Genomic DNA, 12,570 nt, shown 5'->3' on the forward strand with positions numbered 1-12,570 from the left:
GATGAGGGATTGAGTTGATGAGAGGGAATGAGTTGGTGTGAGGGAATTGATGAGGGAATGAGTTGGTGTGAGGGAATTGATGAGAGGGATTGAGTTGATGAGAAGGGAATGAGTTGGTGTGAGGGAATTGATGAGAAGGATTGAGTTGATGAGAGTGAATGAGTTGGTGTGAGAGAATTGATGAGGGAATGAGTTGGTGTGAGGGAATTGATGAGGGATTGAGTTGATGTGAGGGAATGAGTTGGTGTGAGGGAATTGATGAGGATTGAGTTGATGAGAGTGAATGAGTTGGTGTGAGGGAAATGATGAGAGGGATTGAGTTGATGAGAGGGAATGAGTTGGTGTGAGGGAATTGATGAGAGGGAATGAGTTGGTGTGAGGGAATTGATGAGAGGGATTGATTGGATGTGAGGGAATGAGTTGGTGTGAGAGAATTGATGAGGGAATGAGTTGATGTGAGGGAATTGATGAGGGATTGAGTTGATGTGAGGGAATGAGTTGGTGTGAGGGAATTGATGAGGATTGAGTTGATGAGAGTGAATGAGTTGGTGTGAGGGAAATGATGAGAGGGATTGAGTTGATGAGAGGGAATGAGTTGGTGTGAGGGAATTGATGAGAGGGATTGAGTTGATGAGAGGGAATGAGTTGGTGTGAGGGAATTGATGAGAGGGAATGAGTTGGTGTGAGGGAATTGATGAGAGGGAATGAGTTGGTGTGAGGGAATTGATGAGAGGGATTGAGTTGATGAGAGTGAATGAGTTGGTGTGAGGGAATTGATGAGAGGGAATGAGTTGGTGTGAGGGAATTGATGAGAGGGAATGAGTTGGTGTGAGGGAATTGATGAGAGGGATTGAGTTGATGAGAGTGAATGAGTTGGTGTGAGGGAATTGATGAGAGGGAATGAGTTGGTGTGAGGGAATTGATGAGAGGGAATGAGTTGGTGTGAGGGAATTGATGAGAGGGAATGAGTTGGTGTGAGGGAATTGATGAGAGGGATTGAGTTGATGAGAGGGAATGAGTTGGTGTGAGGGAATTGATGAGAGGGATTGAGTTGATGAGAGTGAATGAGTTGGTGTGAGGGAATTGATGAGAGGGAATGAGTTGGTGTGAGGGAATTGATGAGAGGGATTGAGTTGATGAGAGGGAATGAGTTGGTGTGAGGGAATTGATGAGAGGGAATGAGTTGGTGTGAGGGAATTGATGAGAGGGATTGAGTTGATGAGAGGGAATGAGTTGGTGTGAGGGAATTGATGAGAGGGATTGAGTTGATGAGAGGGAATGAGTTGGTGTGAGGGAATTGATGAGAATTGAGTTGATGAGAGTGAATGAGTTGGTGTGAGGGAAATGATGAGAGGGATTGAGTTGATGAGAGGGAATGAGTTGGTGTGAGGGAATTGATGAGAGGGAATGAGTTGGTGTGAGGGAAATGATGAGAGGGATTGATTGGATGTGAGGGAATGAGTTGGTGTGAGGGAATTGATGAGGATTGAGTTGATGAGAGTGAATGAGTTGGTGTGAGGGAAATGATGAGAGGGATTGAGTTGATGAGAGGGAATGAGTTGGTGTGAGGGAATTGATGAGAGGGAATGAGTTGGTGTGAGGGAATTGATGAGAGGGAATGAGTTGGTGTGAGGGAATTGATGAGAGGGATTGAGTTGATGAGAGTGAATGAGTTGGTGTGAGGGAATTGATGAGAGGGAATGAGTTGGTGTGAGGGAATTGATGAGAGGGATTGAGTTGATGAGAGGGAATGAGTTGGTGTGAGGGAATTGATGAGAGGGAATGAGTTGGTGTGAGGGAATTGATGAGAGGGATTGAGTTGATGAGAGGGAATGAGTTGGTGTGAGGGAATTGATGAGAGGGATTGAGTTGATGAGAGGGAATGAGTTGGTGTGAGGGAATTGATGAGAGGGAATGAGTTGTGTGAGGGAATTGATGAGAGGGATTGAGTTGAGAGGGAATTCATGGGCGACATAATTGTGAATGGATGAAAGATATTTGAATGAGGCATTCGCGAGGGAATTAATTAGGTGTTATTAACGGACGAGGGAATTAATGTGTATGAGAAAATGCATTGACGGGGGATTTACACAACGTAAAGTTAATGAATGAGGGAATGATTAATTGTTATAAAGGAATATATGGAAGGGGATTTATAGGAATTTAATAATACATGAGGTCATTACAAAAATAACGAAACGAATGAATTGCGAATGAGATGGTTAATTAGGGCACTGATGAATGGGGGAACTCATGGATGGGAAAAATGATAACACCAACCAGAGGAAATGAATGATTCAAATGGAATGAGGGAATCAAGGAAATGTAAACATCAAATGGAGGGATGAGCTAATCAGGGAATGAGTGGATGTAGGGAAAGTAAAGAGAGATGGAATTTGGTGGCACTGTATGAGATAAAATGTGAGGGATTTAATTGAAAAAGGATGACTAAATGGTGTGAACGACAGCAGGGGATGAATACGGTGATTGTGAGGGGAAGGGTGACGTCAACACGCACGATCGCGCCTCGTTGTGGGGGATGCGGGTGACGTCATCACGCAGACGTGCGCGGTGACGTCACGGCGCAATTGACCGCCGTTCCGGGCGCCAGCCTGCCAGCCAAACTTTTTTTAAAGTTTTCTAATAGAGCATGAGAACCATCGACTGTCTTGCTATATTTTTTCACCCGAGTACGATTGCTTGTGTTGCGATCGAAACGTCGTGATTTAAATCAAAAAAATTATATCTACGTGACTTTACCGAAAGACTATTTCCTCAAAGGAAGTTGTTGCAGGATCAACACTCAACACAGGATGCTGTATAAACATTCGTAAAAGTTATGGAAAGAAATACGGTGGCACAACCCAGTTAACATGGAACGTTGGTCCAACTTTGGTCCAGCGGTTCCGACCACACGCCAACATTGGCCCAAAGTTTACTTAAATTACATCTACTGTCCTGTAATTTGTTTTCTCCTCCACGAAAAAGCTTACATTTTAGGTGACCAACGATTTAAAGGAAATCTCGCGTACATCGGCATAGTTTTTTTTTGGCGCGAAAAACACATTAAGAGCAACAACATCGATTTGTCGATGTTTATTGGTGGGATCGATATCAGAAGGATTTCTATATCTGAAAAAGAACATCGCCCATTCCTTAGATGCATAATCATCGCTACAGGAGGCAGTGGATGTGGGTGGGGAATTTATTACTTCTCAATATGTGGGCAGGGGCATTACGGGAAATGTTACAACGGCGATAATAAATTGGATTATGATTATTATTGATAGTTAGATATCATGAGATATAGATGTGACGATTATTATATGAACATGCAATTATAACGGTGATAAGTTCATGGTCTAGTACTTGCTATGATTATATACCGTACTACACTTCACAATTTATTTTGTGTATACATAACGAATTGCATCAAATATACCTACATGCACATAAAGGTTTGATGTGCATAATACATAACAATACGAGGTTAAGGCCACATTTTTTTTTTATAAATGCCCATGGAAATCAGGATTATTTTAAAATAAATGTTGATTCCTGGAAACAAAGTCCATTATTGGACCGTACATCTCGGCTCCCCTCCACCAACCCGCACTGACGACAGTGGTGAAGTATGGCTAAATAACCTCCACGATCTACATGGCACGGATAGGCCCTCATCCAGCAGTGTAAAATCAAAACACCTTTCTCCTCGGCTCACGTAATATACACACACACACATTGTGCCTCTCATACCCATTTCCGTGCGCGTGTATTGTTCGTAATAACCTCACGCCATAAAAACAGTTTCTTCCCATCTGCTGCTGGCCTGTTAAACAAGGCCAAGGGCTAACACTGTTTTTAACATTTGATCTACAGAACGACACCTTACCGATATTAACTATATTACCCTATTTGTATTTTAAAATTATATCTTAAAGCTATTTTATATTCGATATTTATTTAATTTTATATACTTCAGCCCCTTGGTGTTAGACTTTTAACCCTTATTATAGTAAGACTTGTTTAAAACTTATTTAAGATTTTATGTTGAATGTATGCACCATCCTGCCAAAGTAAATTCCTTGTCGGTGTGAACTTACATGGCGAATAAAACCCTTTCTGATTCTGATCACACATACATTTAAAAAACTACATTTAAACACAGTTCAGTAATTTCAAGAAACCAAGAGGGGCCCCCTCACCAGACCAGCACAAGCACGTGTTGCCGGGGCCAACATTACGGCTGTGGCCTGCACAGAATGTGGAATCCCCTTAAGGGATTCCACATTCTGTAAGGCTTCCCAATCCCCTGCCACAAGGTCAAGCCGGAAGCGCCTTGACCTTCCTCTAACCTTACAGCGCCTTGACCTTCCTGACCTTACAGCAGCAGAAGCAGGGGTGCTGAAGCCCCCGACCGAATGCCATTGGATGGTACGGTCGCAGCTAGGGCCAATTTGTATTGAAACACCGTCATGTACATTTACCTGCCATTAAATGTTGCATGCTGAATGTATGCTTAACTTCTTTCGCACCGTACGTAGCCAATCGTGCCCATCGGAGGTGCGAAATGTTGCACCGCGCAGTGCTTTTATCAGTGACATTTTTTTGAAAGCATGGTTGGCTATGTATGGTTGCGAAAACAGTTCAATGTAAGTGGTCGTTGGCTGACCATGTCTCATCATGCTACTCAATGCAGATTTGTGAAAGGGATCCACAGTACTGAGTTCACGTAACACTGGTCCAGAATCGAACTCGGCTCGCTAGGGTCAATCGTGCTATGCACTAACCACTACGCCACCGCTCAATTTTAAAATTGTATGAGGGCGGAAAAAAAAGTCATTTCAGGTATTCAATGCAACCAATCCATAGGCTTAATTTCAGCCACAACTACCCAGTTGACGAGCGACCTGGAACATATCTAGTAAGAAGGTCCTGGGTACAAGTCAAGATACAGTATGTGGAACGTAAGGGAATTTAAGATCCTAAAAGTCCTCAACCTTTACACAAAATGATAACGTGAGTTTAAAAAAAAATTGACAGCCCATGTGAATTTGTTGGAAGAAAAATGGCCTTAAAGTAAATTTTATCGCCTATATATGTCACTCTCGAGATGATTAAATTGTAATCAATAACTGACATTCATCAACCATAACCAACCCACTGCTGGATGAAGCTACACAAAGCCCTCCCACCTCTCATGGTCCCGAAAATAAATAGTTGACACAGGGAATTGAAGAGCAGTTACAGTATGTATGTTTTTTACAAACTGGTAAAACACATTTTAATATACAGTATGCTTCTGATATGCTGCACTGGATTGTGCTAGAGATAAAGACAGATCTGAATGGACATAATGCAGCTGTTAGGACTTTTTTTTGCTCAATTCTAAAATTAAAATATGCAGCCTTTTTTTTCCACCCCCCCCCCCAATCTGAAATTAGGTCAAATTCAACGCACTACATCAATGAAATGGGACGCAAACGAAAAAAGGAACTATAATTAGCCGTCACATTCGTAAGGACTTGATAGCTATGTGACAAAGATTATGGAGTGTTTTGGGTATCCCATGGGAGGCTTTTTCTGATGATAAAAAAGGGAATTTCTACATTTCAAATTGGAAATAAAAGCCTGCGCCAGGGTATCGAATGGAGGCAGATTGACATCCCCGCAGAGAGATCAAAGTCCTTCAGTTTTTTTTCCATCCTTCAGTTGTATTATATATTCTACAGTACATACAGTACATTGCTTTTCAAAGGCAGACTTAACACGAGCCCTAAATGGGGTGCTGCTGTAGAAATGACAGGTGGGTTTAAACATGGGATTGCCTTCGCAGGAATTTGGGGAGACGCGTTGGATTTAAATGCAAAGGCGGCTCGGCCTTGGGATGAAAACCATCTTGCAGAAATATGCAGAAAAAAATTCCATTCGGAAATGTAGGTGCGACAATCATCATATCATGCTCCGAGCCACTGACAAAATGTGTAACGGATGTGCAATGTCGCCGCCTTCGTGTGCACAGAAAACTAGAACGATTATACAGATTTCAGTATGGTGCAGATGATTCACATAGCAGAAACAATAAACTCGGCCCTTTTTCTACAACCGCATTAAATAAACATAAGCTATAAATCACAACTCTTAGAACACAAATTACTCATGCTGACATGTTAATGTCATGTCCTTGACTCACAGCATAAACATTCCATGGGCTAATACATTGGCTTTTCAGGTGATGTCAATCTTAATAAAAAATGCAGATTTTCACAGGTCTGTTTATATTATCTAAATGTTGATCAATTACAGGCTTCTGTTTAAATGAGATGTGAAGCACAAAAGGAACAACCATCTCCCGCTCTCCCTTTGTAGTCGACCCGAATTTCACGTCCGCTTTTGAGAGCAGCTTCCACTCTCATCGCATAAGAAATTGAAGATATCGTCGAAATAAAATGTAGCTCTTACAAAGTAATTGATCGTTAAAGTAGCGATGTAACTTGCTGACGAAAGGAATAATACAAATTCCTCATGCTGTTTTTATATATTCTAATAGAAATGACAACAGTAATGTAATTTCAATCACTCGGTCTAGGAAAGTTGTTTACAAAAGTAAATTTCAAAAAAGAGAAATAGCCATCTGTATAGGCTTCTACAATACAAATCATTCAAGTTGTATGTATACCTAGAGAAAACGCTTTCAAACCAGCTATGTGCAAACGAGTGATGTAACACGTAAACCTGGGGAATTATAATCATCAGTGCGCCACATAACTTGACGGTCTAATCTGTGCGAATGCTTAACATTCATATGAATGCTTACATGCATACAGTGAAATGTGGAACGTATTGAGCGTGTGATGATAATAGTGTATGTAGTACAAGTCTCAAGATATTTGAAAGATCCTCTTGGGATGCAGTGCAAGGACAAGCAGAGGACGTGGAAAGTTCACTCAATTCACAGAACACTCCTTAAGACACTGTATATCAGAACACAGGATATCTTTATATGTATCGGTAAAACAATACTTGCAGCATCAGTAGTAAGAAAAGGGCTGACAGGCCCTCATGATACAAATATTCCATTAACGTTGTTACAGCCACGTGCACTTTGGTAAAAACTAAAAACAGGCAGATTTATGCATTATCCACTGTAACGTAATCTTATAAAGCTTACAGTTCATAAACTCCAAAATATACCATATTATACAGCTCAATTGCCAACTATTGATTGTCTTAATGAAATCCAAATTTAATCAGTCTTACAACTACCCATTTAATGAGGCTTGGCAGTTTGCTATGTCAAAGCAATTATAATGTAGCAAGCATTTCAACAAGTTCTAAATTAAGCAATTGCAGTATATAAAACTGCGATTCATTCTTCCAGAAATTTTAAGTAGCACGAACTTACAGGTTTAACACGCAACATGAATGAATTATTCTTGCAATTTCTATTGCAATTATAATATATTATCATAATTTGGCTAAACATTTCTCAACATTCTCGTAAGTGTTTTTTACTCATGAAAAAGTACCATTTACAATGTTTATATTCCATATATCAACTTTCAGTAGGCAAACAATTACACGAAACATTTCCGACTTAATTTAGTAAAAATTTACTTGAATTTGTACTGGAGACATTACAATACGTTAAGGTTAGTTCAATAATAGCTGCCCTTTAAATCACAGATATCTGAAAACTGCTATCCATGGTAACGAGGAAAATGGTAACTTTTAATTGCTATTGAATTTAACAATTTATGGCAACAGATCCAGCCTTTCACTTTCAGAATTAACATCTCACAAACCAACATCGCACCGGTCTTCACAAAAGGTTCATCAGGCATTCCATGAAGAAAATAGCTTCACAAATATCTTCAAGTAGACAGGAACCATGTTCAGTAGTAGACAATTAACAATCACAGGAGTGGTTCGTGTTTAACAGTTGGTGTCTTCACTCTTAAGTCCAATAGTCCACGCACGTAGCTATATAAACCAAGTTAATCAAGTAAAATCTGAAGCTTTTAACATTTTTCATTAATATATGATTTAAAATGTTCCCCACCAACTAAGTTACTAACTATAAACAACCCGGAATGGTGATGCTCGTCCGTGCTCAAATACTTTGAAGGGACAAGGGGTTGTGGATCACGCTTGTTTGTGAAACTAGCTGGGCATGACCCTCCTCAAAACAATCTTGAGACACCACAAGGCTTTCCTAGGTAAATAAATGGTATTGTCATACAGTACTGTACCATGAATCAAACTCAAAATTTACTCACATCCAGCCATCTAATTCACACGCAAAGGATTGTTTAGTCTTTATATTGATATGCTTATGGCCCTTTTGTTGCATAGTCCATTCCATTAAACCCAATTGTATATAAAATCGGCATTTGCTGACAGAAGAAAGCACATGATTTAAGAAAACATTTAAACAAAGAACTTCATTCAGAGCTGGGTGTCTCGAAAGCGCTCATTTGTTGAATTGAATGCATATAAAGCAAGCATTCTAATGCGTTATAAAACTTCAACATCACATGCAATTGCGTTCTACTTTCTCCACTGTCAACGAATCTAGTCTGAAGACAAGAGATTATCGCAACTCCAATATGGCTGTGTGGCGTGGTTGGCATGGGCCCCGGTGCGAGGAATGTTATCGGTTCTCCTGTTCAATTCCCTCCCCTCCGGCTCTTTGTAGCATGGTGCTTGTTTGGCCCTCGATGGCACATGGGCTACGGTGCAGTTGCACTGCCTACACTGTTGATAGCTAAGCCATGAGGTACGCACGTGTGTGTGTGGGCACCTCCATTTTTGGGATACAAGTTTAACCATGCAAAGCATGAGCTTTAGACAACCGCACCTATACACATTGTACTTTTACAATTTGGTTTTGGCAGATCAACTAGAGGTTGTATATAATAATTCCAAACACGGCATTACACGCACAAATTCTATTTCTACTTCACAAAAAAACTTGATTCCAAAAATATTCTCTATGTATTGTTACACTTCCATTTTAAAAATGTAAAAAAATTTATATTCAATTTTTCAATAATTATTTGCGTTCTCTTAAGCGCTTTAAAACCGCACACAAACCCACCCTGCACCCCCACAAAGTGCAGAACCAAATGTCACGACATCCTGTTACCAAAGTAGGACTTGCGGATTGCGCCGACGAAAGTGTCCCGCATCTCCACGCGGAAGCTCTCGTACCAACGTACGAGCCGCGCTCGCCTCTCCGCTTTGTCCCGTGCACTCATGGTGGCCTCTCGCCTCAGCACGGCCGGCAGCTCGCTCCAGTCCCGTACAAAGACGAACGGCGCGCCGGCAGCCTTAAGCAGGCGGAGAGGCGCCGCGTGCCGCGTCCACCGCCCACCGTTCGCCGTGGAGTTTCCGCAATGGCCCGGGGTGAGGACGTCCTCAACAACGGGCACGGAGCCCAGCGCGCTCGCCTCGTAGATGCGGTAGCACTCCGTGTTGACGCCGACGGGGCAAAGTGTAAGGTCGCTCTGCCGCAGCGCATCCATGTAGCGCCCGCGGCTCTCGGACGTCTCCATCGGCTGCCACCTGCGGGAACAGGCACGCACGATTGCGTGCATTCGTCAACTAATGTTTTTTTGTGTGTTTTAGCACAAGCATGCGTGGTTAATGCAGACTTGATACCTTGCAATTTGGTGTTTCAACATCTTAACATGCGTTTCATCTATTCTTACTTTTTCATTATTTTGATACTGGCACAAAGGTCCCGTAGACACACGCACGATATTCGTTGGTTTCATCTATTAGCTAAAACCAGGAACGCCGCCGTAGTGTCACGGTTAACACACTGGATTTGCAATTCATAGGTCGGCAGGTTGAGTTCTGTGGAGTACATTTTTGTTGTGGTTACTCCCACCTCCGCCAAGTCGTCTGACCAGTGTGGATGAGTAGGCCAAATATCCTCAAGAGACTCTATAGAGGTCCCTCTAGTAGAATCCTTTGTGCCAGCAGTGGTGTTATTATAAAGCCATTGCAGGACCTTTGACCTTTACTATTCTAAGCAATGTTAATAAATTCATGGCTCGAGTTCTCAGACTACGGTGTCGATTATGGGGTTTGTTCGACTATACTTCAACATGTTTGTCAGTGCAGGCTGGTGAAGAGGGGGGGGGGTCCCAGGAAAAGCCAGAATATCACTCAGCCATGGAGTTAGCTGCGGCCAGAAATTGCACTCGGATCGCTGGGTTCATTCTACAATATACTAACCAGTGCCACCAGTCTGCATATGATGTGATAAATCGCACGGTCATAAATGTGTGTTTTCCCATTGCTGGTGATCCTCAGCGTCAACGAGGAGCAACAGGATCACTATTTACCTTCAACCAAATATCCCTAAATTCACAGAATTCAGCAGATCTTAGAAGCTAAGCAGATTTGAGCCTGGTTGTTATTGGATGGATGACCACCAGGGCCTCGTTGCCTGGTGTCAGAGGCATTGGGTTGCAAAGTTGGACAGGAGAATGGGCAAACATTCCATTTGCAAATAATTGATATATTTACTACCTTTCTCCAGTTATAGTTTGGAAAACACGCATATTCTCAGTCACCCACATTGTGATGCCTCACATTTATCCAAATTGTGGCCATGAGCCACCTCCGTGACTTCCCAGAGCCAGCCACTCATCATTGTACATTATACAGGAAGCATCTTAATACAAATATGGACGTTGCTGCTTGTAAACGAATACAATTGCAGCTTGTAGAAATCTAAAGTTATTAAGAATGACCCACATATTTAATTATGGCATACTTCCAAGTGTAGCCACATGGAAGCATTTTTTTCATCAAGACAATTAATATAACCGAGTGTTGTCAGAAAATTTGGAATTCATTACCAATGTCTTGAAATAGAACTCTTCCCTTTGCAGTTCATGTGTTATTTTAAGTCCCTGAAGGCCCTTGCAACCCATAAACAAATGCAACCTCGATTTCAAACGAGCCACGAGGCTACTGAAAAAAAGCCCAATATGGAACCTTTAAATGACCTGCTGGAAGGCTATACCTCAAAGACCTCCGCAACCTCGTTATAAGCATCACGGCTCACTCGCACGACAGCATACACTCACACTGGTTGGGTGCCCACAGGCTGACAGACCGACGCGCTCGAACGTAAAAAGAACATCGCGGCATGCGCACTCGCACGCACCAAAAGGCACACACACGAGCGTGCGGGACAGTCGATGTTAACTGCCGCTACCTTGTCATCAATAACGGTAACGTTCAATTGCCAATGTGTGACCACCAGTTTATGATCATCAATCACATGCAATGCCACTTTTGTTTGCGTGTGTGTCCACATAAAAATGGATTTATACATATTATACTGTATATCCTAATGTACTTTTTCATACATCCATTCATTGATCTAAAATATTTTGCCAAGATGGGCATGTTAATTTAAATCGTTGTTCATACTGAAGCACTCTCTCAAGACTATCATGCTAATGATGGCCAGTAGTTACGATCCACATTGCGATTAAATTGAAATAATTCACAATATATTTAAATAAAAACTCATAACACGCAATTATCGTTTAACATAAACCGATATCTTGCTTGAGACTTTAAATCATAGTTACAAATAATACCCGAACTGGGTACCCCAGGAAATAGCTTCAATTTACACCTTGGCTGGTAAATCAATACGGTTTTCACATGGCTGAGACTTTTAAATGATGAAATGTGAGATTTGCTGCCAAGGAAATTGGCAGCAGCTGAACTACAAATTGGTAACCGAATATGAACGGCATGTGACATTGGTTGGAGACGCACGCTTCCTTGGACTGTTCATGATTTCTCGGACACCAGTAAGAGAGACTGGCTACGCTCCGAGTTTACATTCCACAGTCTGCGGCTTCGTGTGATAGCGACGGTAACCTATGGGAAGGAGGCCATATCATCCTGTGGTCTCACAATGGACATTTGCTCGTAACTATCGGGTAGGCAGGCATTGCAACAGCACTGGGGACTAGGTGCTGGGCAAAGAAGAGGGGGGGAAAGTTGGTGGAGGGGGGGGGAACCATGTCAACCACACTCCACTACTTCTCTTACAACCGAATACAGTTAAACAAAAAAAATACTATCAACTATTTTTTCTTTTACCAGGTAAGGTCCACTGAGATATATAGCTCTTTTTCATAAGCAACCTAGCCACAAATGATGGCTCAACGAAGTGGATGATCATGTGGAACTTTATAGTGGTCAAATACTCTAAGCGCATGATTCTAATTCTGGAGGAAATTACGGAGGACCCGTAGCAAAATTCACGTGACCACGGGGTGAACATGCAAACTCCAAATATAAAGGTGTCAGGGTCGGGGTCAAACCCATGACCTCAAGTATACCATGTGAGGTATTTAACATCACACCACCGTGGTGCTCCAAGTTAGTGAAGCAGTCAACCTGAACCCACAGTCATGTGGCCACTATGGTAAGATAACATCACATTGTGTATCGTTTTTGTTTGACTACAAGCATGCTCAACAATCGTAAAAAAACCTCAAAGCTAGTCATGCATATGTAGGGGGCTTT

General features: G+C 41.8%; 1 protein-coding gene across 2 annotated transcripts in view; it reads right to left on the minus strand.

Annotated features, from left to right (window-relative positions):
- Nucleotides 1–6,979: 6,979 nt before the first annotated feature.
- RXYLT1 (ribitol xylosyltransferase 1) overlaps nt 6,980–12,570 on the minus strand; it is a 34,798-nt gene continuing 29,207 nt past the window's right edge. For both annotated transcript variants that reach the window (XM_032966628.2, XM_032966629.2), the window contains exon 7: nt 6,980–9,567. In XM_032966628.2, the coding sequence (XP_032822519.2) occupies nt 9,132–9,567 (436 nt within the window). In that variant the 3' untranslated portion in view covers nt 6,980–9,131. The remainder of the gene's footprint in view (nt 9,568–12,570) is intronic.

Source organism: Petromyzon marinus, chromosome 36, assembly GCF_048934315.1.
Source record: "Petromyzon marinus isolate PM22_M1 ecotype Great Lakes invasive population chromosome 36, UKy_Petmar_22M1.pri1.0, whole genome shotgun sequence".
Classification (NCBI taxonomy): domain Eukaryota; kingdom Metazoa; phylum Chordata; class Hyperoartia; order Petromyzontiformes; family Petromyzontidae; genus Petromyzon; species Petromyzon marinus.